Source organism: Podarcis liolepis (genome assembly GCF_965112155.1).
Source record: "Podarcis liolepis genome assembly, chromosome: 12".
In the NCBI taxonomy this organism is placed as follows: domain Eukaryota; kingdom Metazoa; phylum Chordata; class Lepidosauria; order Squamata; family Lacertidae; genus Podarcis; species Podarcis liolepis.
The window spans coordinates 34,989,168-35,015,028 of NC_139563.1; the positions used below are offsets into that span (position 1 = coordinate 34,989,168).

A 25,861-nucleotide genomic window follows, 5' to 3' on the forward strand; every position below is an offset into this window, starting at 1 on the left:
GATCTGTGGTCTCCCAGGTCCTACTCCAACACTTTAACCATTGTACTTCACTGGCTGTCTACACCACACTGGCTCTCTATAAATCCCAATCCGTTGGGTTTGCTTCCAAGTATGCATGCACAGAATGGCAGTCTTAGCTACAACTAACGTCAGTTTGATTGGGGTTCAATAGTTTAATGCCTTTGTGTGGTCTCTCTAGATCAGGGGTCAGCAACCTAAGGCCCATGGGCCAGAAGCGGCCCACAGAGGTTGTTTGACTGGCCCATGAGCTGCCCCAGAACCGAGCCGCCCGCTCATGCGCTGCGCTAAACCAGCGCAGCATGGGGACTCACTTCCAAAGCGCTGGAAATCGCATCTGCGCAGATGTTGGAATTCACAGGCACACATGCACAGATGCTGAAAAACGTGGGTATGCACGCGCCATCCAACCCATGGAGGGATCTCCGTGGGAGTGATCCAGCCCAGGAAAGATAAACCTTGCCTAGGTAAAGGTAAAGGGACCGCTGACAGTTAAGTCCAGTCACAGACGACTCTGGGGTTGCGGCACTCATCTTGCTTTACTGGCCGAGGGAGCCAACGTTTGTCGGCAGACAGCTTCCGGGTCATGTGGCCGGCATGACTAAGCCGCTTCTGGTGAAACGGCGTTTATCTTCCCGTTGGAGCGGTACCTATTTATCTACTTGCACTTTGAAGTGCTTTCGAACTGCTAGGTTGGCAGGAGCTGGGACCAAACAACGGGAGCTCACCCTGTCGCGGGGATTCGAACCACCAACCTTCTGATCAGCAAGCGCTAGGCTCTGTGGTTTAGACCACAGCGCCACCTTGCCTACCCCTGCTCTAGATCTCGGCTCATAAGCAATTTCAGAGACTCTGCTGTGTGTGGATGTGTTGGGAGGTGGGGGTTCATATCACACTTAGCTGAAGAGTTCAAAGGCTGAAAGAGGCCATCAGCTCCAGCATCCACCCAGCTGCAAGAGAAAACGCTGCAACACATGTTAACCAGACCTAACTATATACAGAGGCAGAGACATTCCACCATAATAGATCCAAGTGATACAGACAAGAGGAAGAGGACCAGACAGAAGAAACTAGACACAGAACCTGTAAGGTTATTCCTGGATTGATGAACCTGAAGTACCAAGAACACCAACAGACCTGGGTTTTACTTTTAAAAACTGGGCCGATTCAACTATTTCAGATTTAGTGTGGCTTGTTTTGTTTCAGTATTAATGAAAAACAAACTAACAGCAGCTATGTCAGCTGTTCTTCAAAAAATATGCACATTAAACACCTCAGCTATTTCGGGATGTTTACTTAATGCGATAAGTTAGCTTTGGTATTATGGAAGAAGTCAACAAAAACTGGCTCAAGAAGAACACCTGTTTAGATTTCAAGAAGCTCCGTGTATTTTGTAGCAGCTGACTCAAGTTAATTTCTCTGTAAATATGCACCAAACTCAGCATTAGATCAAAATCTTGTTCTTCAACTTAAAAAGGAATTGAGCTCTGCTTCACATCTTCAAATGTCAAGATGCAGAGTCTTGAATAAATTGCAGGTCTTCATCTCTTTCCTTGATTAAAGAGAATAAGTGGTATTCAAGACTTATAGTGGCTTCACTATTTGGCTGCTGTTTGGACAATTACTATTTAGGGTAGTCAAGGGCTTTCAGATGTTAACACAAACCAACAACTGGGGTTGTTGAATAAGTTTCTACATATAATCATGCTCTCCCAAACTCTATCCATCTATTGCTCCTCAGAATTAAAAATTAAGAGGAAAAAGTTTATGGTTTCGAAACCCATGAACGAGTACAGTACGGTTATGCCTCAACTGTAGTCCATGTCAGTCCAAACGGAAAGCACTCTCAGCACTAAAGACAGGTAGAAATTTGCTTGAAGCTACTAAGGCATGGGTAGGCAAACTAAGGCCCGGGGCCCGGATCTGGCCCAATCGCCTTCTCAATCCGGCCCGCAGATGGTCCGGGAATCAGCGTGTTTTTACATGAGTAGAATGTGTCCATTTATTTAAAACGCATCTCTAGGTTATTTGTGGGGCCTGCCTGGTGTTTTTACATGAGTAAAATGTATGCTTTTATTTAAAATGCATCTCTGGGTTATTTGTGGGGCATAGGAATTCATTCATTTCCCCCCCCCCCCAAATATAGTCCAACTCCCCCACAAGGTCTGAGAGACAGTGGACTGACCCCCTGCTGAAAAAGTTTGCTGACCCATGTACTAAGGGGTGAACACAGAACAAGTTGAAGCTAGGCACTGCATGTGGAGACACTAAACTTGGCATCCTGGCTAAAAGAGAGAGAAAATCATGTCCTATCCTGCTCCTCCTCCGGCTCTTCTTTTTTTAAAGAGGAACATTGATCTACATTCACTGAAACTTATTTTATGGGCTTGTTGCTGGACTTAAATGGGATCACTGGAGCCCAGTCTGGTGTCTGTTTCCAATGTAAAGGTTTAAATTTGGTATATGAACAGATTAAATTATCTACTCAGAACATGTTCAGACTGCATTTTCTTTACTTCTGAGTAAATAAGAGGGAAAGTAGTACACCAGGGATTAGGGTGTTGATAAGCTTCGGTCCCAGCATCTCTTCCCTCACGAAATTAAATACTACTAAAGAATTTAGTAGTATTTTTAGATTTAGGAAGGCTGTACAGAATTTGTTCTAAGGCTGTAATTCCTTAAAGAGTTACTAAGGAGTAGACCCAGCAGGCAGTCATTTCTCATGTGTGTGTTTTTTTGTTTGTTTGTTTTTTTGCTAAAGATACAATAAATATTATAATGAGAAATAAAATATTTTTAAAGCATAATAACAAAAGAAAAATTTGAGACTTAATGAGTAAAGAATCAGCAGAATGCAAAGGTGAAAAATGAATATACAAAAATTAAAACATGAAAGAACAGCAGAAACTTTAAAAAAATTGATACATAAATAATTTAAATTTAATGGAAAATAGAAAATGTGACGAGTTAGACCACAAGAAAAGCCTGCTGGATCTGGCCAATAACCTATCAAGACCAGCATCCTGTTCTCAAAGTGGCCAACAAGATGCCTACAGAAACCCCACAAGCAGGGCCTGGCCATAAGAACACTTTCCCAAAGTGGTATTCATAAGTTTACTTCCTTCAACAGTGGAACTCCCAAAGTAGCAGTTGAAAAATGGAAATACATTATCATATTATAATTATATTGTCTATTTTTGTGGATTTTAATTGTTCCAATGCTATTTACATTGTGAATAATGACATTGGGTTTTCTTTTGTTTTTGTTTTCATTTTGTAACCTATCTTAGAACCTTTCAGAATAAAATTTCAGACGTGGGTGGATGACAGGTAGTAGTAGAATGCAAGACAGAAATAGAAGCTGAACGTGAGAATACTATCCATGTCTACTCAAAAGTAAGACCAACTGCCCTTGATGGGACTTACTTACATGTTAATTGTGTATACTTATAGGATTGCAGTCTTAACCTGGAAGTAAGTCTATTTTATGTTATTCATTTATTAGATTTAGATACCACTCTTCATCGTAAGATCCCAGGGAGCTTCACGAAATAAAATACAGGATTAAAAACATGAGAATAAGTAAAATGAAACAGCAAAACAATAACCCCCCTTTCCCACAGACACAATTAAAAGGCTGTAGAATATTAATCAGCCAAAGGCCTGGTTGAAGAGGTGTTTTCGCCTGGTGCCTAAAAATATATAATGAAGGCGCCAGGCGAGTTTCCCTGGGGAGAGCATTCAACGAACAGGGAGCCACTACAGAAAAGGCCCGTTCTCATGTTGCCACCCTCGAGACCTCACATGTAGGAGGCTAGCCAACAATCCCTGCCCAAATTGATTGCTGCTATCTGTCTTCAAGCCCTACTGGAATTGACTAAACTGATAAAAGGGAACTCTTGAATGTAGTCAATGCCCACCAAAAGAGAGGCTTGAAGACAGTGCAGATCAGCTGATCATCGATGACATCAAACTCAGATGGGATTGGCCAGAATATTCTTTTGCAGGCAAACTTGATCTCAAGCTACACAGCAAAGGAAAATTGCTTCAACTGACACCATGGTGATTCCAGTTGATTGACAGGTAGGCAGCCATGCCACATGTCAAAGTGACCCACAAGGAGTGAGGGAGCCAAGGATCTGGTCCAGAAGGCTGAAAAGGTTCCCCACCCCTGAAATTTACATTAATCCAAACAATGCAAAAGAGAGATAATTAACTAAAAGTGTGGGGAGTGTTGGTTCTATTTTAGATCAACATAAAAGGAAGAAATGTTAGCAACATTTAACAACTGAAAGAACCTTAGCTGCTGATTATATCTGAAATGAAATAGAAGTATTTTATCCTTTGTTCACGTACTTCAACGGTTGCTGCAAGGACCAGTTAAAAGGGTAAAGAAAAAGCCAAGAGATTCTAATCTTGATTTATTTCACTTAGGGAATACATAAACAGAGGATTACAATAAGAAAAGCTCAGTATTATACATATGGGGTCTATTTTTAGTTGCATAATGACACCTGCTACAAATTATCCAAATGGAATCTCCATGGCAATAAACACTCAGGCTGTACAAAAATAAAAAATAAAGGCCACCAATATAAATTACAGCTTCAAAGTAAATGCTACTTCTGTACAAACTAAGTCACCCATTTCAAATATTCACGCAATCATTGGGACTGGCTTAATCTACTGACCTAAGGTTTTCCATGCACTAATGCAAACCATACAATGAATATCTTAGATATAAAACCCATTATTCGACTATATTATGAAAACAAAACAAAATGCCTCTCACAAGACCAAGCAACAGGATGCAATTATCCCCTTTATTTAATACTTCTATACAAAATATGGCATACAGGTGTAGCAGTAGATATAGGCCTCACATATACAAAATAAGCTTCAACAGAAAATACCAGCATTACAACACTTGATCGACACATGGTTTTTTTCCCTGCACTATCTGCAGCACAGATTGTGGTCCCTTGCCTTCCTACAACATAGGAATATAGGAAGTGGTTGGTTGGTTGGTTAGTTGGCTGGTTGGTTTATTGCATTTCTATCCTACATTTCCTCTAAGGAGCTCATGGCTCTCCCTCCCCCTCCCATTTTATCCTCCCAACACCGCTGTGAGGTAGGTCAGCTGAAAGATACCAGCCCAAGGTCACCAAGTTAGCTTCATGGCTGAGGAGCGACTAGAACCCCAGTCTCCCAGGCCCTAGTCCAGCTCTCTAAACACCACGCCACATTGACTCCCTGGTCTTCCTCTTGGTCTTCAACACATATTTGCTATCACGTAGCTTCATAATTAATACTTGGGGTATAGCAATAACAATAACCACACATTAGCATGCACAAAGTGCTAGCAGCATCCAATTACAGCAGCAGGATTGCTTGCATGTATGCATGAGCCCTTGCTGCTCATTAAGCCTCACCTTATTATACTCCCACATAAATCAATTGCATTATATGGTCAAACTCACATGTGGGTGGGTCCACAGCCATGTCACAACATGCCAGGTTGGCTGAGGGCCGAGTCTCTCAACATCTCATCCATCATACCTTTCAGTACTTTCTAAATGCTTTGCCACCTGTGTACAGCGTCCCCCACAACTAGTAGCTAATAGAGGGCATTATATCCGATTGCAGCACAATAATTTCCACCTTGGATTGCAACTTCTCTACAGTTCTTTGATTTTGCTGTTCGAGTCGTCGTCATACCAGTGCCCTTGAGAAACCACAGATAACCTTCCTTCCTAGCATTTCCATTGCAAAAAGTTTCACAATTAAAACTACCGTGTAGAATCTTCCTGTCTTTTTCAAAAATTACCCAGTTCAATAAAACTAGCATACGGTACACTGTTTGGTCTCCCAACTTGTTAATCAAGCCTGAAACTTTCTTCTGCTGCTGTGCTGCCAGCGTTAAGGATAGGCAACCAGAGGCAACAATCTGGAAGTCGGAGAACTATGCAGTCTTTATGCTTTTTTCAAGTCAAAGCGTCACATGTTCCCACTGTAAAGATCTATATTTCCATTTCCACTGTGATCAGAGCACATGCATACATATTGATGAGGTCATCAATGGCTACTGGTCATAATGGGTACAGCTTGTGAATACCAGTTGCTGGAAACCACAAGAAGAGAGAGTTGCTGGAAACCACAAGAGGACTCTTGTGCTCAGGTCATTTTTCAGAGATTCCCACAGGCATCTGGTTGGCCACTGTGAGAACAGGATGCTGGACTAAATAGGCCATTGGCCTGATCCAGCGGGCATTTCTTATGTTCTTACCTATATCTGATCAAGTTTTCAGAATGTTTTGATTGCCTAATGAGTAAACAACGTCTGCCTGATGTTGTAGACACAAAATAAGCCACATCATCCACATATATCAGGCTGCCAACTTTACAATTTATTTTTAATCTGTTCTTGTTTGTGTACACATAACTTATGACTAATAGCTAGTTTCTGAAATGTATGACTGGGAGGCAAGGAGTTTTAGCTACGTTTCCGGTTCTGTCACTCAGATGCCTTGCAATTGTCATGTACCTGTACTAAATATCCGGATGCCCTTACTTGCAAAATGGGAGATGACAACAACAATTACGCTTTGATAACTCATAGACTAATGAAGGTCTGCCTTAACTAGGATGCTATTTCTGAGCAACCTCGTTTCAAAGCTTCTAGATGCCATACAAGTATAATCTTCATATGTAATTACTGTTTGAAGAGAGCTTTGGTAACGCATATAATATTAAAGATAATTATTCTGACATATGAACAACTTACATACAACAGCATTTAAATGCCATGGGTAACCTATCCCCATGAGGAATCTTGCCTCCAACCTGAACTATTCACATGTTCCCAAATGTCAGATCCAAGTGAACAGTTATAGCTATGAACAATCCCTAAAAAGACTTTCAGAGCAATGAACGTGGCATCAAATGTAACATATGGGTGATATAATCACATAATTCAGCTATAATTAATCATAACTACCTCTAGTATTAAAGTTACATGTGAAAAAAGCTTTGTTTTATGATCCTTGATAGCTCAGTTAGTAGAGCATTAGACTATCGTTATGGGTCTGAGCCCCACTTTGGGCAAATGCTCATGCGTTGCAGCGGGGTGGACTAGATGACCCTCATGGTCCCTTCCAACTCTACAATTCCATGATTCTATGTCTACAGATTGAATGAGATTATAAAGACAACCTAGGACTTCTTTACAGAGATGCATAATTGCAATAGACATGTTTTCCCCCAGCAAGTACATTTTTAATACAAGTACTTCTAAAAACTGCAAATAGCAAACAACATCTTAAGAAGTATTACCCATTCTCACAAACTTACAGAAAGAATGCCTCTTTTAAGATGATGCCTGCTACAGCACATGTATACATCATCCAAAAACAATGAATGCTTCTTGCTTCAGAATTGTATATGCAAAATTACCATATGCAAATGTAAACAGTAGATATGGCTAAAAATTATTTGATCAGATTGCAGCCCTAACCATTAACAGATGATTCATCAATGGAATACAGAATCTATACTATACATATATCAAAGATGGATGCAGCAAACAAGTAGGGCCAGTAGACACAAGGTACGGTAACTATCTGCTCTGACAGGGACAACCCTTATAAACTAACTGCCAGTAGAAATTTCCTTGACCAAGGACCAGGAGAATTGCTGCTGATTGTATCTTGTTGTTTAGTTGTGTCCAACTCTTCATGACTCCATGGACCAGAGCACGCCAGGCACTTCTGTCTTCCACTGCCTCCCGCGGTTTGGTCAGACTCATGTTGGTAGCTTCGAGAACACTGTCCAACCATCTCATCTTCTGTCTTCATAGATTGTATCTATGATCAACCAATTCACATGCTACCTTGTCCCAGGGGATGATGACCAGAAGAACCTATTATCCTTGCCTGGGAATAAGTTCTACTGAGCACCACAGCACATTAAACTGCAAACCAGCAAAAGGAGTTGAGATACATTCAGAAATGGCACAACATTTTACTCCTTAACTGTTTTATTGAGTGTTTATAGACTCAATAAACCAAATGGTCTCCAAGGTGCCACAATGATTTCTAACAGCAAGAACCAATCTTACCAATGATTACCTACCTGGGAGACAACCCCAATGAACACAGCAGGGCTTACTTTTGAGTAAGCATGCCAAAGATGGGTCTGCAAGGCTAATTTCTCTCAAGTAAAACATTCCTCAGATAAGCCAGTGGCTTCCTCTACTCTTCCTTTTCTGTCCACAGCCAGAATACCATATAGAGCAAGGCCTCCTTCCAACCCGAGACCACAACTACAGGACGTTAACTCTCTTTAACTTCAGCATGTTTGGGAATTCAAGGCCCCAGAATCGCCACAAATACTGTGCAAATTCCACAGACTTAAACGAGATTTGTGCAAGGGTACCAATATATATATAGGGCTGCAGCTTCAATCCCAATGCCCAATCCCATTCTTTTATGTATGTAAGAGTCTCGCGCGTCGCGTTGCCATTGCATACCCCCTGCAAAGTGCAAAGCCTGCGCACGGAGAAAACTCCCCAAGGCTTTGCCCTGTGGAGGCCGGTGGGGGTGGGGGCTTAACTACCAAATGCAGGGCAGATCCCCTACCTTGGAGGCATACGGCCGGTCACATACACACACACACGCGGGCACACACTCTTACCCGGCCCCCGGCGGCTGAGCTCTTCCTCCGCAGCGTGAGTCCGCTCCGGAGCAGCGCCGGCAGTTCCCTCAGCTTTTGCCGCAGCTGCACTTGCTGCTCCTGGTCTCTGGCGCCGGCGGAGCTCTTGCCGATGAGCAGAGAGTCGGCCCTGTCACACAGGGGCTGCATCTTGACGGAGCCCCCAGCCATGCATGCTACATTCCCGAGGAGACACCCCCCCTCCTCTCTCCTTCCCTCCCTCGCTTGCTCGCTCCGGCCGCGTCCCTCTTCCTGCCTCTCAGCAGCCTCACTCAAGCCCGCTGGCGCGCGCGCGCGCACACACACGCACCTTTCGCTTGTTATGCAAAGCGCGCCTTGCAGGCGAAGGCGTTCGTAGCTGTCAGAGCCGTAGTGGCGCCCCCCCCCCCGCCTCCCTTCTGGGCTTGGGAAGGGGGCAGGGAGGAAACACGCCTGCCTGCTCCTCAAATTGCGCTGCCCCCAGCCGAGGTAGGCCCGGGCGGGAAGTCTTGGTCGCACAGGTGCAGGAAAATGCGGCAGGAGCCTGGCGCGCTTTACCCCGCCACTTTCCCCTCCCTCCCCTTCTCTCTCGTTCCTCTCGCCGCCTGGCTATGACGGGGACAAACAAAAGTCCAGGTAACCTGAAAAGGGGCGGACACAATAGTCACGACGTGCTGTTTTACCTTGTTGCCTGAAACCTCTCCCTCTTTTTCTATTCCTGCCCAAACGCTCCTTCAGGCACTGCAAGGATGCTTCCACTCACCCACCCCCGTTTCGCTTCCTCTCCAAAGCTAAGGAAATCACACAGGAGACTTCAAATTAGGTGTCTTGCCCGAAGTATGTTCTGAAATAAATAATAACAATGTTCACTTTGCTGGATTATTTCCATTAAAAAATAATAATGAGCAAGTTTTGCTAATGGAATCCAGAATGTGCCGCTCATCCCTCTCTAGCTGATGCTTGGTAAACAAGGCACATGAGCAGTGAATGCCATGTCTTAAATATCCACACCTCCCATCAATCCGGCAAGCCCATTTTCACATTTTTTATGTTGTCAACAAATTTGTTGAACAATAAATGTTTATCGTAAGGCAAAACGGCTCTCCCTTAACGTTCTGAGATTAACAAAATTTAGTACACTCATGGGTGAACTAGGTCCCAGTTGAGGCACGTGTTATTGTGCCAGCCCAATAGCTGACTTGTAAGTTGGTAACTAGGTACAAATTCAGTCTATAACAACAACCGTAGAAATGGTTTAACAATATGGTACAGTTCCCATTTTCTAACAACGTTCTGTTATGTACATATGTATTGCATATACACATATGCTACAACAAACTGTTGGCACTTACAATTTTAGGATGAAATAATGGAGGGAGACCTTTGACCTTTTCTCTGTCTCCTGGCTAACTTTACTCAGCATGCAAGGAGTGGCTGGTGCTGGCACTGACCCAACCAAAAGGCCAAAGGGGCAGGGCAGACAAACTCTTAATCCCAGGGTTGTGGGTTTGAGCCCCAGATTGGGCAAAAGATTCCTGTATTGAAGGGGGTTGGACTAGACGACCCTTCCGACTCGACAGTTCTGTGATTCTAAGTGAGAGGCACCTGGCAACAAAGTTAGCCTGAAAGTAGCCCAACGTCTACAGGTGGTTCCCGGCCCACTGCTTGAGAGACAACTCCAGTATAGAGGTACATGTAAGAGACAGACCTTTAAAATTCAGATTGTATTGCATTATACCAGTCTATCAAGTTCAATAGGTGAAAAGGAAAATGGAGGGATGAGTTCTAATCTTTTCTCCAAATTTGCACTCTTCTTTTTTTCCTCCAAAACTTCCTATCAGTCACTGAAATCATTGCCCTGATAGGGCTAGTACCTTTTTGAAAATCTGATCTTGTCCCTATGGAGCTAGAGGGGAGGAAGAAGGCTTTACATCCTAATTCCTATACTGTATTTTAATTTTGCTGCCAAGGATGAGTCTATAAACTCCGTTCAACCCACACATGTGGGCACCTAGAGGGATAGATTGCAATTCATTTATGCCTCTCCTAGCTATTAAAACCCACCCCACAGGACAGACTCCCATCTGAAATCCTGGCAAGCTGTTGCCAGTGTAAACAATACTGCAGTTGATGGACCAATGGCCTGATTCAGTATAAGGCAACTTCCTACATTACTATGTCCGGTGTGTGTGTGTGTGTGTTTTGTATTCTGGGTCATGTGTGTTTTGTATTCTGGAGGGTTGTGCTCCAAAACAGTGGTTGTGAGGGACATAATGGGATTTGAACATATGCCTGGAAGGAGGCTACCTGGAGACTAGTAGCAACAGGGTTATTGCTGGTTGTGCCACTGGGGCTGAGGGGAGTGAGGGGAGGAGCTGTGGCATCATGTATGTTGTTATACAGGGGATGGATTGAGGGCACGTCCCCATTATAATGAGTTCATTGGCTTCTGGCATTTATGGGTGATGTGGGTATAATTGCTAGCACAGTTCCTGATTGGTGGACACTGGTATAGTTTCCAAGGATTCTGGGAAGATTCCCATTATGCTTCTGATTTTATTTTTATTTTGTATTTTCTGGTTGTGTGTCTTTCCCCTCCCAGGCAAACCACCCACTGGATACAGTGGCCGTTCTACCAACACAGAGTATCTGTACCTCCTTCTTTCCAAGAGTAATGTAAGCGCAGAATGCTTCTGTTAAGTTCTGCCTTTGGGTTTATTAATCTTCCGTGTGTTTTTTTGTTTGTTTGTACATTTGGTTTTAAACGAAGAGTAAAATGAACTAAGAGTAAAATCCAAGCTGGGTTTTTGTGTGTGTGTTTTTTCAAATTTTGAAATATGTGACTAGATCTCTCGCCACAGTCCTGCATTGTCGCTGTTGTTTTAATATATCTGAAAAGAACATTGGCCTAAACAAGAAAACTGCTTTGACCGCAGGATCTGCTGTACTTCAGCTACAAATATTGGCTCACGTCACCAATAATATTGTCATTTTAACAAATTAAAGGAAAGGGTTGGGGTTGTTATGTCTCCTTGGGGAAATTAAAGCTGTTAACACTTTTATTGGGCATCTCTGCTTCCGTGTCATAAAAATGCCGTTGCTAATATACTGCCTTCCCCCCCTTGCAGATCAAGGTTAAACTGAAGAAATGCTCTGTGTTGAGACAAGCTAACCATTTGTTTTCTAAGGATCTGAAAATGTGTACCACACACACAAAACTCCTAGAAATAAATCAGGGATTCAATAGGTACATGATCCAAGTTGAGATGTAAAATGCATAGGCTGCATGAATACAATGTTAAGACTGGTTTTTCAATTGTGCTGTTTGGTCCTCTGCATTCATATATATTTCCTCATGGGTCATGAAATTGAGGGCCAAACCGTGTGTTATTTTAAGCACTTATACTTTAAAAAGCACATGCTTTTTCTTTCATACCATTTTCCTTTCACAAAATTCAACTGGTGGGTGTCGCTGGTTTAGATCAGAAATACTGCTATGGCCTAAGAAGAATCTTTAACCAATTATTTCCTTGTATTATTTTCCCATTGAAAAGCCACCAGCAGAACCGCCCCAAAAATACTAGCGTTGAGTCCCAAAGATGATGCCTAGTCAACATCCAGCATCAATCTATCCCCAGGATATAAGGGGCGGGGGGGAATCTGCAGGGGAAAGGCTAGCTTTTAAATTGCAGGGCTGATTAACATAAGAGACTCCATAAGAAACACAGGCCAGCACACATTTTCATTTGGCTTGGCCTAACAGGCAGTTTGCCATGGCGCCTGCCAGCAATGCAGTGCAGCCAGTTGCAGCCAGGATCCAAAGAGCTGCTTAAGCTTACACAAGGAACATGAATGAGCCCAGTAGAAATCTAGAGTTTCATTTCGCTTTCAACAGCTGTTCTTCTACCATGCCATATCACAGACACTTTTGAAGCACCCATCAGTTCCACGGCAAAACAGTTTCACTTGCAAAATTAGATTCATGGCTTTTCTGTGAGTTTCTTAATTGTTCTTCTGTGGGTTTGGAACCTTATTTGATATATGTGATATATTTGACACATGCATTTCAGTTGTGTGTGGACAGGGGCAAACCACCTGCACAGCCAGATGTGCGTTTGATGCTTTTGCTGCAGTATCAGAGGCAGATTTGGGGGAGCGTGACTGGTTCGGATGCACTGGCCACAGAGACTCAAGAACTTCAGTTGCAACATAGAATGGAAGACGAGAGGCAGGGGAGCTCCAAATATTGGCGTAACACGGAACACTGCTGAAATTTGAGACCCCTACGTCCGGCACTGGCAGTGATATCACTGTTCACCTTCTGCAGATTCACAACTTTAAACAATAGTTTGTCACTCAAGCAGAGGGGAATGCTGCAGAAAATCTCTGACAACGTATATGTGCGCTCCCGCTCCTAATATTTCTTTAAATTAATTAAAATTATATTAGGCACACCATATGTTGTGGAGCATAATCCAAATGCAATGATTAAGTGCCATCATTTTGCGATGGAGCAAAAAAGTACAACATCTGCATAATTTCAAAAGAAAGTCAGGAATGAGGATGGATACACAGCTGCAATGTATTAACACTATAGAAGATTCAATTTTAGAGCAGTGGTTAGCTGCAACAAATGCAGGTTGCCCCGGGCAATTGTTCATGGCCTCACTCTTATGGGGACAGAACAATACATTTCTCCTAGGCAAAACAGTAGGAGGCCAAGAAGCACCTGATCCATCTTTCAACGCATTTGATAACATGGGACAGCACTGAGCAATTGTTTGTAATACATGCAATTGTTTGTAGTACATGGTGACTCCATTTGTTTCTTGTGTACCAAATCAGCTTGTTTCTCTAGGGTGCGCCAGCTGTTGGACTTTTTAAAATAATAATTGCAAAAGTCAATATAATTCCTTTTTAATTTTCTGCCTGCCTGTTAGGAAATCAAAGACAGCTGTGTTTCATCTGCAAAACTGTATTTGTGGGCACTATTATTGAGTGCCCCAACATATTTGATCTCATATAGAATACAAACATCCCATGTCTCTTGCCCAGAGGATTTATAATCCAAACATTAACAAATAATATTCATGGTTACTTAGCAAACATCAGTGACCTCCATCTAAACAATTTTCATTTCTGCTTTGCTCACATCCGCCATGGGCAAGGAGTAATAAAAATAAATCTTCCCCCCGCCCCCACGTTCTTATGGATAAAGGGTGGGCACTTTGAACTACATGAGTGATTGCGACTACCAATCAAGAGTAGTTACTACTCCATATCACACAATCTTGAGCAAAAGCATGCAGTCTTCTAAATGTGGCAACACAGTGATGACTTAATGACTTAAAATATTTGGGAGTAATGCAGTCCAGTTTAATCGGTTTCAGATCCCACTGGTTTCAATAAAAAGAATAATAAAGTATGGGTCAAAATTGAAAACTTTTAAAGTCAGTTTGGCTAACCTTCTGTATGTGGTGCACCTGTTTTACATGCAGAAGTTCCCAAACATCTTTAGGTAGTGCTGAGAGCGATTCCTCCCTTAAACTCTAGAGAGCCACTGTCAGTGAATATAGTCAATGTTAAGCTAGATGGAGCAATAGTCTGGCTTAGTATGAGGCAGCTATGCTTCTATGTAAGAAGAAGTGTGATGGGGTAGAGAATTGTCCATCTCATGGCCATCTATTATTTCGGGAAGGACAGAAAACATCACAGGAAATATTTGAGCAGTTGCGTGTAGATCTTTGTGCATCCTTCTGAAACTTAGGGGGTGGGAGAGGCATACAGTTCAGTCCCTCATCGCAGTTATTCTCACTTGGATCCCAGTCTAGCAGTCAAAAATATGAAACAGGCTTAGAACCACAAGATCTGAAAGCTACAAAAGGAGAGCTATGAAAACTTCTTCTTTTTTTTTTGAACCTTGAGGAAAAACTCATAAGTTTTTTAAAGCTTTTCTTCCCAACCTTGAATTGAAGGGCAGAATAGAAATGCCTTAAATTAAACAATGATATCTAGAGACTTCTCTGTTTCAAGTGAAAGAAAGCTCAGATACCTTGACAACTCAAGTGATCGTTGAAGAAACAGCTATAGGAAATGAACTCCAAGTGCTTTTGTTGCTGGCATAGATCCTTTAAAATGTTATATTTTTTATCATCATTTGTGTTGAGTCAGGTTTGTGTCCTTATGCATAGACAAAAATAGTCATATTGGCAAAGCAGCTTAGGAAACAAAAAACATTCGCAGATTTGATACCGACCTTGAAATGGTCCCTTGAGCGAGAAACAAAATAAAACTCTTCAAGGTGTACATTTGCCTCCCTCAGCCACACTTTAACACCACCTGTTCTATAAGAAGAATAGCAATTTGACAGTCTGCCTTCAGGAAAGGCATTGAAGTAGACTCAGCTGGATTCCTTGGGAATTTCAGAAAGCTCAAGCATGTGAAAGAGAAGGCTTTCTAAATGGTAGATGTGTTTAATAATACAAAAGCTGCAGAAGCTCCATCCAAATATTTGTTTTATCTCCTCGTATCCTAATATGTTCAGTGCTCTCCTGCATTCTCCTTGAATTTTATTTGGCTTCCTCTTTGTAGCTTTGTTTTCCCCCACCCTTTGTTTTTGCAGGTAGTTAAAATGCTCCCATCATAATATAAGGAGCGACTCTGGAGGGGGGGGGAGTTAGGTGTGGTCTCTCTGCTGATATTAACAAGGCTAAGCAGAAGATGGAGGGTTCACAGCATTAACTGTCCAACAAACCTTGTTCCCCCATTAATTTTCTAGTGGTCCAAAAAAACCTCTGCATCATTCCAGCTGTAGTCTCAGGATTGATTTGCTACTGTTCTCCCTCATACACTCAGATACATTGCTAATGCCATCTCCAGTCAAGAAGCAAAGGTGACAGGCTCCCTTATTAATTGTTGTTGTTGTTGTTGTTGTTTGTCTACCACCCTTCATCCAAAGATCCAGCACAGTTCACAACATCTAAATACAAAATGAGAACACAAAATACATAATAAAATCCAGCCCTGAGGAACCCCATGTTGAAGGCCCAAAGAGCCCTCCCCAAGCCTTACCATGTGGAAATAATGTTCATCCAAGTAAGACCGGAACCACCACCCACCCCTACCTCGGACAGCTCCTCCAACTGCCTATATCAGCAATTGTCAAGGCTGAATTAGGTCAACTGTGACTATCTGCTAGAAGAAATGTGAAGGCTTCAGGCACTACAGGAGCTAAAACCATACAGAGCTCCTCAGCAATGTGTGTTTATCATGCTATCATGGGTTTGAAGAAAGCGCAATACACATTATCTTGTGCATAGTACATACGTATTCCTCAGGAATTTTGCATTACATACACACATTGCACAACCACAAGCAAATGTTGTAAGATTTCTTTCAGTTGGCTATAAAGAATATGCAGAAGTCCTTTTTAATAGTAAATAATGAAGCTTCCAATAACTAGATTTTTTTAAACTTTTGAGATACAAGTTTTTTCTATTTTAAATCCTTGAGGTTTTAAATTTTGGAGTTTTAATTTATGTTTTAAAATTTTTATATTATATATTTTATTGTTCTATGCTGCTTTGAGACCTACATGGTAAAAAGCACAAGTAAACAAACAATGATAATTAACAATAGCATTATTCAAATATGACTTTTAGGAATTAATCCAAATACAATTGAACCAGGCTATAAACTCTTATTTTGCTAAATTTCATATTGCAGTCATAAGTCTAACTCCCAACCCCAAAATAAGTTCACTTCATTTTTCTGTTTGGTTTTCACAAAGTCAAAATAGTCAGAACATTAGTTAAGGAAAAAACAAACCAGCACTGTAGTTTCTTCCCACACATTTCACAAGTGTCATCGAAGCCTAAAGCAAATTATAGATGCAGCCATATAAACTCCCCAAAATAGGTTTTTATGGTGAGAATTGTTGACAATGTGTGAAGTCAGTGAGGCACAGTTGCTGCAGGTGTTCCTATAATGAATCAGACAGCATAGCTTAATATTTGTCCCACCTGTGTTGCTTGGTTGAAATGCTGTCTTCGCTGTCATAAAAACAAGTATGGAATGCTCTTTTAAATGTGTAATAGAATAAAACACTTTCAATAAATAGGTCGTTCATTTGCTAACTCACAAGACACATATATGAAAGATCCCACTGCTATGTTTTTCACCTATAGAATTGTACAGTTCCATAATTAATGGAGGGGTGTTTTTTTTAAAAAAACCACAGTCATTTCCATTATTTCACATGCCTTTTGACTTATTTTAAAGGTAGACCCTCCTTGCTAACCTGTAAACAGCCTTTAAGACGCTCCCAAGGTTCATAATGTCTGGCTTGCCAGTCAACACAAGGAGGGGAACAGGAGGGAGCAGGAACCTCCTTTTGAAAGAAAAATAAGTTTAAAGCTCCACTGAGTGCACAGAGTTAGTTAACTGTGCACATCTCTGGGCTGTTTCAGTCTGCGCAAGTAGTCCAATTCATGGGGAAGCTCAGTGTAGCTTTAAAGATTTTTATTCTGAATGAGTTGACCTCTTCAAGAGATCTTCATGTGCCCAACCTATCCTATGACTTCATTCTACTCCAGATCATACCACAACATATCTGGAAATATTTCTGGATGAGTTATCTCAACCAGTGCCGGATTTACGTATAAGCTAAACAAGCTATAGCTTAGGGCCCCACTCTCTTGGGGGCCCCCCGAAAAATTTAAAGAAAACAACAACTGGATGTACATTTCCAAAATATAAGATAAAAAACAAATAAAATCAAACCTACATACAGCAACAGGGTTTTGTGTTGTGTAGGCTCCTATGATGTAAGTAATGGACCCCGCCTGCTAGCCTACTCCCTAAAATATCACACATAAAGGGCCCCATTACCCTCAGTAGCTTAGGGCCTCATCAAACCTAAATCCGGCCCTGATCTCAACATATGCAAATCCACTGAAAAGGTCTTGTGTTGACTTCTGTTTAGGGTAGGAGGAAGAAACCCGTTGTGCAAACCGATCTTTGTGAAAAACAAACAAACAACAACAACAGTGTCATTTAACATGCACTACCACAACCAGCAGTGGCTATCCCAGGTGGACTCTAGACACATATAAAAACTATTCTGATTAAAAAAATTTAAAGCGTTTTTAAAAATACGGTGAATTTTCCATAAGGCTCACCATCGACATCTAGTGTCACATTGTATATTGCACTTAAAAAAACACTTAAAACGTTTTCTTTGCAACTGTATAGATGAGCCCCCCAGTTGGTTTGCTGGTATGAATTTGTCTCTTTGACTGAAGGGCAATTCTAAAGCATGTTAACTAGGCGGGGGGGGGGGATCATGATTCAACTTGTGACCAAGTGCTTGAGAAAAGTTTAAGCAGCATGGCCAAAGGCTTATTGCCTTACCCCAGGCATGGCCAAACTTGGCCCTCTATAAGGACTATAACTCCCATCATCCCTAGATAACAGGACCAGAGGTCAGGGATGATGGGAATTGTAGTTGCGGCAGCTAGACTGGTGACTGGGGGCGGCCGCCGAGACCATATAACACCGGTCTTGAAAGACCTACATTGGCTCCCAGTACGTTTCCGAGCACAATTCAAAGTGTTGGTGCTGACCTTTAAAGCCCTAAACGGCCTCGGTCCAGTATACCTGAAGGAGCGTCTCCACCCCCATCATTCTGCCCGGACGCTGAGGTCCAGCGCCGAGGGCCTTCTGGCGGTTCCCTCATTGCGAGAAGCAAAGCTACAGGGAACCAGGCAGAGGGCCTTCTCGGTAGTGGCGCCCGCCCTGTGGAACGCCCTTCCAGCTGATGTCAAAGCGATAAACAACTACCTGACATTCAGAAGACATCTTAAGGCAGCCCTGTTCAGGGAAGTTTTTAACGTGTGATTTTACTGTATTTTTGGTTTTATGGAAGCCGCCCAGAGTGGCTGGGGAGGCCCAGCCAGATGGGCGGGGTATAAATAATAAATTATTATTATTATTATTATTGTCCCAAAACATCTGGAGGGCCAAGTTTGGCCATGCCTGGCCTTACCCCCAGGCTTAGGTCCTAAACCTCACTACTTCATTTCTAATGTAGGTAGTACTTTTATCTAGCCTTTTATCCACATATTGTACTGCGCATTTATTTTTAAAGTTGTACCCCCCATTCTCTTATATCTATACATATAGATATAAAACACACCCACAAAACAATACATATTTTATAAATAATGTCCAAAATGGTGAACCATGACATGCACATGACACCCCTTGACGGATTTGTCTGAAGACAGATATATATTTCCCCACTTTTCAGACATATTGAATGCAGTGTTACATTAAATGTTGGGCCCCACATTAAAAATTGTCCGGGATTATCAAGAGTCACATGCGAGAGTCAACCTTCCCAAGTTGTGAACATGCACTGTTACATCAGCTGCACACAGGAAATTAGGTAGGACAAGCCTATAATATGATTATGTCCCCCCCCCCACCTCTTGTAATGTTAACAAAACAAAAAAATCCTCGTGTCTACATTCTGTGATTTCAAATCTTCTTTCATTCAGTAGTGAAAAAGAAGAGATAAAACAAAATCTGCATTCTAAAGAAGTTTGAAGTCAAAAAGCTCGCAAATCTAAGCTCCATTATTAAACAAGCTGTTTCAAGTAAGGCACTGCAAAATTTAAGCCTTCCGACAGAATGATCCAGTCCTATCTTGTTCTCACTAGGTATTAGGAGAACAATGTAGCTGATAAAAGCAGCAACTGTATTGCCTGTAGTTTTTGAGCAGATTAAAATGTTGCTGGGAACAATTCACAAAAGAGGGCTGTCAAGTTGCCTTTCCTGTTCTACGTGGGATGTTCGACTATGACCCAGTTAAGGCAGCCATCTAGAACAGGATGCAAATAGCCCTCAAGGTCAGTCACACTTATTGGGAGACAACCCGCCATAGGCTTCCGACATTTCCCGTCATCAGGCAGCTGTATCGTTCTCACTAGAGCCAGCAATTGTTAAAACATCAGTAATCAGCAAGGTACTTGTGTTTCCACTGTGGGCGGGCAGTGCGCATTCAGCCCAACAGAGCCCCGAGCACTCCTGGGTGATTACTTTCAGTGTAAAAACCAAAACTGTAATGCAAGGAACAATAGGCCTTTCTGGCTTCCGTGACAACTGAAAAGATGATGTGGAGTCCCCACCCCCTTCTGCTCCCACACATAACAAAGGCTAGTTTGCTGAATCCAGATATATTTTGCACAGCGCAGCTCTTGTTGTAAGACCTGACAGGTGTTCAGTAGCAAAAATGCACCTTCTGGTCCAGTAAGGCAGTGTTTCCCAACCTTTTTTGGGCAAAGGCACACTTGTTTCATGAAAAAAATCTCGAGGCACACCACCATGCCAGATGGGGAAAGGTCACTTTTTACTTATGTAAATAAAAAATAAAAAAATAGTAACAGCATAGAAGGTAATGGTTAGGCTAGCATCCCTCTTCCAAATATGCTCCTTCCCTGCTGGCCCCGCCGAGCCCCCCGGCCGGGGAGGGCGGCGCGCCCCCGCCGCCGGAGGAGAGCAGAGGCAGGAGGAGGAGGACGAAGGCGCTGCCGAGGAGGTGCGCCAACTTCTGCCAACTTCGGCGCCCGCCCCGTCACCGCAGGCTCCTCCCGGCCGAGAGGCAGAGGACATCGGCAGAGCAGGAGGAGGAGGATCGGGTTTGGCGACGGCTGCTGCGTCCTCTCCAAGCGCGGGGCTGGCCTCCGCCGCGCCCGATCCTCCGCGCTCGCCGCGCTTCTCGGCGGAGCAGGTCTCGTGCGTGTGCGAGGCGCTGCTGCAGGCGGGCGACCCTGGCCGGCTGGGCCTCTTCCTGGGCTCGCTGCCGCCCGACGCCGAGGCGCCGTGCCTGGAGGCGCAGGCGGGCGAGAGCCTGGCCAAGGCGCGCGCGCTGCTGGCCTTCCAGCGCGGCGACTTCGCCGAGCTCTACCGCCTGGTGCAGAGCCGGCGATGGGATGTGGGAGGGAGGGAGCTCGCCGCCCCGCATGTGCCTATGTGGGGCACGTTACAGCCGCCCGACTCGCCCGCCTCCCTCCCACGGCACACCAGGCAACGTCTCGCGGCACACTAGTGTGCCGCGGAACACCGATTGGGAAACACTGCAGTAAGGTATAAACAAGAACTCTCCCCCAGCAAGCTAATGCTTTTTCCTCAGTTCTATGGAAACTGATCAGGCTTTAAATCCCATTTCAGGCTTAATTTCAAAAAAAGGAAACTAAGCTGTGTTTTCCTATAGATACAACAAAAAGCTACTGGTGAGCCCCATCAACATGCAAAACTTCCTAAGGTGCCTAATACGAGAAAATAACAATAATCAACAGAATCCGCATTAAATATGTTGCATAAACAGTGTACTTCGTTGTTCTAGTGTGCCAGTTCCCTAACTTTATGCACTAAAAGCACTAATTAGTCGATAGCAATTAAGTGTTCAGAATATATTTACTCTTGTATATCAAAATGCCTAAGTTTTGCCGTTTTTGTTTGGTCATATTGACCTTTTCTACACTCCAGCCACTTAGCTGTTTGCTTCAGCCATTGATTTAGAACCTCCTGACACAACCACTTTGGCAGATAGTAACTATAGGAAAAGCCTGCACATATATCAGCTGTCAGCACTGGCCTGTAGGCAGCTGAACATTTGAAAGACTGATAAAGTGCAAGTTCCAGTACAACTGGGACTGAGGCTGGATGAAGTACTGGAGCACAATGGCAGGATAGTCAATTTAAAAACCAAGAGGCAGGTGCAAAGACAGAATCTGAGCTGGAAAGTCCATTCTGACTGGACGTTCTGAGGCAGGAGGGGTTAACAGAGAGGGGATACAGCTAGAGAATGATGAAGAAGAAACAGACAGAAAATAAAACTAGCAAGCAAGGATTCAAATTCCTGCATTCCAGGATTCAAATTCCTAGAAGAGCTAGACTAGCTCCCTGGTGAGGTGATAGCCTAGGCCAGGGGTCCTTAAACTTTTTAAACAGGGGCCAGTTCACTGTCCATCAGACACTGTCGGGGGCCGGACGGGAAGTTTTGGAGAGTGGGCTGGCGTGCTTGTGGGAGCTGGGCGCCTCGGAAGCTGGGAGCCTTCAGGAGCTGGCCAAGAGCTGCACACTGGCACACTGCCCAGTGCACCTCTTCAAGGAGCATGGAGCATGGAGACGGAGACAAGGACAAGCTGGATCCTTCCCTGAAGCTGCTGCCCCTTGCGGGCGTTTTTGCCCCATTGTCCTCCTGCTCCCTGGAGGTGAAGGCCGCCGCCTGGGCCACTTTGCCACCGGCCTCATCATCCTCCATCATCACGTTGGCCACCAATGGGAGCACAGCAGCGGCAGCCTTGCTGAGCCCTAGCCCGGGCCAGCTGTCCTCCTCCAGGGATGCAGAGCGGCAGCAGCCACAGGAGCACCAAGGTGGTGGTGGCAGGAAGAAGAGGCCGAGCAACAGCAGCTCTGCCAATAAAACACCGCACCTGGTTTACCTCAGCACAGCGCGGCGTTTGCTTGGGAGAGATGTCCACACACTGAGGTAAACCAGGCGCAGCGTTTTATTGGTAGAGACATCCCCGCGCTGAGGTAAACCAGGTGTGGCGTTTCATTGGCAGAGCCTTCGCTACTTGGCCTCTTCCTCCCGTCACTGTCACTGAGAGTCTTGGCTTTGTGGCGGGTTCTTAAATGGCCGGGCAGGCCAGATTTAGAACCCTGGCAGGCCTGATCCGGCCTGGGGACCGTAGTTTGCCGACCCCTGGCCTAGGCAATGGGCTATTAAGGGATCAAAGAAAGTGGTTCTGTGCCAGAGGACAAATGGGTAGGGCCCAGCTCCCTCAAACTACCTGGTAGTTAGGAATACAAAGGCAAGAGTGGAGAGTGTAGTCATGTGAGCTGGAAGCAGCAGGCTGGGAAGCCAGAGGGTCAGAACCATGACTGATTTCAGTTTGAATCCAAAACAGTGGCTATTGGAAAAGCAAGGGTGTTAATGCTGTGAGCTTTTTCATTGTAGGCTCAGGTTGCCTATACTATGTGTAAATAAACCATGTACCATAAAGGAAAGCAAACCCTGGGTATGCTCCTGGAATCTTATGCCTCTCAGGATGGTGTGTGACAATTCAAATGTTAAAATGATGGTGATTATCAGCATCAGCATTAGATTTATTCCTTGCCTTTCACCATAAGGTCCCAATGCAAGTTTTAATAATACAATGTAGAGTTACTAAGGTAAGTAAAATGTAGTTACGGTCATAAAAACAAGTATTGTTTTGGGAGTGAATCCAGACGTAGTCGTGCTTAGAGGAAACCCACTGAAAACAATGGGATGTTAAGTGATGCTTTATTTCTACAAAATGGTATACAACAGTTTTAAGAAAATTAATTCACACAACAATTTAAAATCAGCAATATGCATAACAAAAATACTCCAAGGCAAAACAAAAGCCCCCAAATATTGAAACAGAACAGAACACAATTCTAAACATCTACAATTTAAAGCACCTGGCTAACTAAAGTCTACTGAAACCATGACTGAATCTGGGTCAGCCTAATGTCATATTATATATATTTTATTATTTTCATTTACTTGCTTTCATTTGATGTCCTACAGAGGCAATCCTCCTTAAATATGGAGGATTACATATTTAAGCCCCACATGATCAACTATCATGGGACTGTCAAACCTTACTAAGATTTTCCTCTCAGACATTTACATTTATTTGGTTTAATGATGCATTGCTTAACGTTATGCAGTAGCAGGAAAGTAAGGAGGAAAATGATGTGTTGATTGTTAAGTTCCTTGACATTTTACTTATTATTTTATGAGATCAGAGGCACTTCTAGTTATCTATACCCAGCATGGAAGTCTCTTTCACTGCTGTGAAATAAAATATGGAATTCATTGCGGCCATAAAATGTCACTCACTATAGATGAAGTTGAAATTTCTCAACTGTCACATAACTTCACCGCTGAGAAAAAAGTGCCATGCAAATTATATTTCAAACTTAAGAGTAGTATTAAACTATGAGCTGGTTTGTACTTAGCACTAGGCCAAACTATGGCTTAGCATAAACATGAGCTTCTGAAGAGGAGAGCTCCTTCCCTAGTCTTCATGCTGCTGTGCTGCTGTGGCTCAGCTTATCATCTCATCCAAATCCAAACTCATGGTTTGTCTTGCTTCAGACCACAAGAGGTAGCCAAGGTTTGCTCTACGTGGTATACTCCATGGTTTGTCTGGAGGAGACAAACCACTACCCTGGTTTGGAAGACACACCACACGAAACCAAACCATGGCTTCACTCTCTGCAGTGAAGCAGTGGAAAGACAGGGAAGGAGTACAGTGGCCACAATCTCATCTCTGAGAACCCTCATGCTTCTATGTTCATGCTAAGGCATAATTTAATAAGCAAACCAGCAGTATGAATATTTCAATCGCTGGCTTCCCTTCTGTGCTGATCCACAGTTTGAGCTGTTCCTGATGATGCTTCCAGATATAAATAATATCCAAGAGAAGAATCTGAAGGGTTTATTTATCAGAAAGGGGCATTGGTAGTGATCACACTGACCCACAGGTGGGGGAGAAATAACTTAATAAGGCTAACAGCCAAATATTATAATTGTGCAAAGGTGCCTGAGCTTCTCGGGCTTGCTGATTGGAAGATCAGCGGTTCAAATCCGTTGTCCCAGCTCCTGCAAAGCTAGCAGTTCGAAAGCACAGCAGGGCAAGTAGATAAATAGGTACCGCTGTGGCGGGAAGGTAAACGGCATTTCCGTGTGCTCTGGCATTCTTCACAGTGTCCCGTTGCACGAGAAGCGGTTTAGTCGTGCTGGCCACATGATCTGGAAAGCTGTTTGTGGACAAATGCTGGCTCCCTTGGCCTGAAAAGCGAGATGAGCGCTGCACCCCGTCGTCGCCTTTGTCTGGACTTAACCATCCAGGGGTCCTTTACCTATTATAATTATGCAAACGTGTAAAGGACACCTTTACAGAATGTGGAACATAGGAAACTGCCTTATATTGCAGGTCAGACCTCTTGTCCCTCCAGCCCAGTGCTTACTCTTGACTGGCAGAAACTTTGCAGGGTCTCAGAGGTCTTTTCATCACCTGATCCTTTTAATTGGTGGTGCCCGGAATTGAACGTAAAACCTTCTTAATGCAAAGTATGTGAGTAATATAGTGCCTTCCCTAAAGTGTGCATGGAATATGTTAAACCAAAGGCTAGAATACATACAATGTTCTGTTAAATGTTCATTGCTTATATTCTCTTCTACATGGCTGATGCTTTGCAACATTATTGTGAGAGAGAATAAGCAACTCAGTCAAAGGAACATATGCCTGGATGTAGTAAGTTTTTAAACAGATGTTCTGGCTGGTGTCGTAAGTTAGATCACTGTGGCAGGCAGAGTTCTACTACACAAATGTCTAGGATGTAGTGACAATGATACGGGGTTGATTAAACTTCCTGGATGACTTCATCCGAAGGGCTCTGCAAGCTGCTGATAAGGATCAGAGAGCTTTGGCTAGAGCCTCAAAAGGGAAAGGGAAGGGAAGGGAGGATAAAGAACTTTCTGCCAACATGTGCTTCTGTCCTTGTTCTTGCTTCTCAACACCTGCAGTAGACCGAAACATTAAGAGCTCTTTACTGCTTGCTCTGACTGAATGTAAACAAAGGGAGCCAAATAGGTCAAATATGCAGGTGGATGGACAAACATGTGACCTTGTAGTGGCACATTTCAAAATATCAGGCTTCCTCCTTTTGCATACACCTCTGTTCTTTGGAACCGCCATTTTTGAAGAAAGATGATGGTTTTGTCTCCTTGCCTGATTCTGGATTAATAATTTTGCTAAACCCAAATTGCTAACGGCAGACACCACAGCTTGCACAAGAACCTTGTTTTAATTATTCTACAGGACACTCAAATGCCAGAAAGCATTTTCCTAAGTCTTTTATCCTCATATTTGCACAATTATGCACCAGAGGTATGTTTAGTATTATGTTAAAAATTATACATAGGGTGGAAGATAATTAAACGTTTCACCAAAAGGGTGTGGGGAAAGATAAAATACCAACATCTTCTGGCCTCTGGGATCAGAAAAATTGCTGCCCGACAAAAACCATACTGTCTTGGGTCAGTTACATT

The 25,861-nt window shown here is 43.3% G+C and overlaps 2 protein-coding genes across 4 annotated transcripts in view; one reads left to right on the top strand and one right to left on the bottom strand.

Moving 5' to 3' along the window:
* RAPGEF5 (Rap guanine nucleotide exchange factor 5) overlaps window positions 1-9,338 on the bottom strand; it is a 127,966-nt gene extending 118,628 nt beyond the window's left edge. For 2 of the 3 annotated variants that reach the window (XR_014517659.1, XM_083467970.1), the window contains exon 1: window positions 8,710-9,338. Coding sequence is in view for 1 of the 3 variants with exons in the window: in XM_083467970.1 (XP_083324096.1) it covers window positions 8,710-8,898 (189 nt within the window). In the remaining 2 variants the exon portion in view is untranslated. The remainder of the gene's footprint in view (window positions 1-8,709) is intronic. The other variant, XM_083467972.1, reaches the window with a different exon arrangement.
* IL6 (interleukin 6) overlaps window positions 9,203-25,861 on the top strand; it is a 75,912-nt gene continuing 59,253 nt past the window's right edge. Inside the window, exons 1-2 of the mRNA XM_083468619.1 lie at window positions 9,203-9,342; window positions 11,309-11,382. The gene's annotated coding sequence lies outside the window, so the exon portion shown is untranslated. The remainder of the gene's footprint in view (window positions 9,343-11,308; window positions 11,383-25,861) is intronic.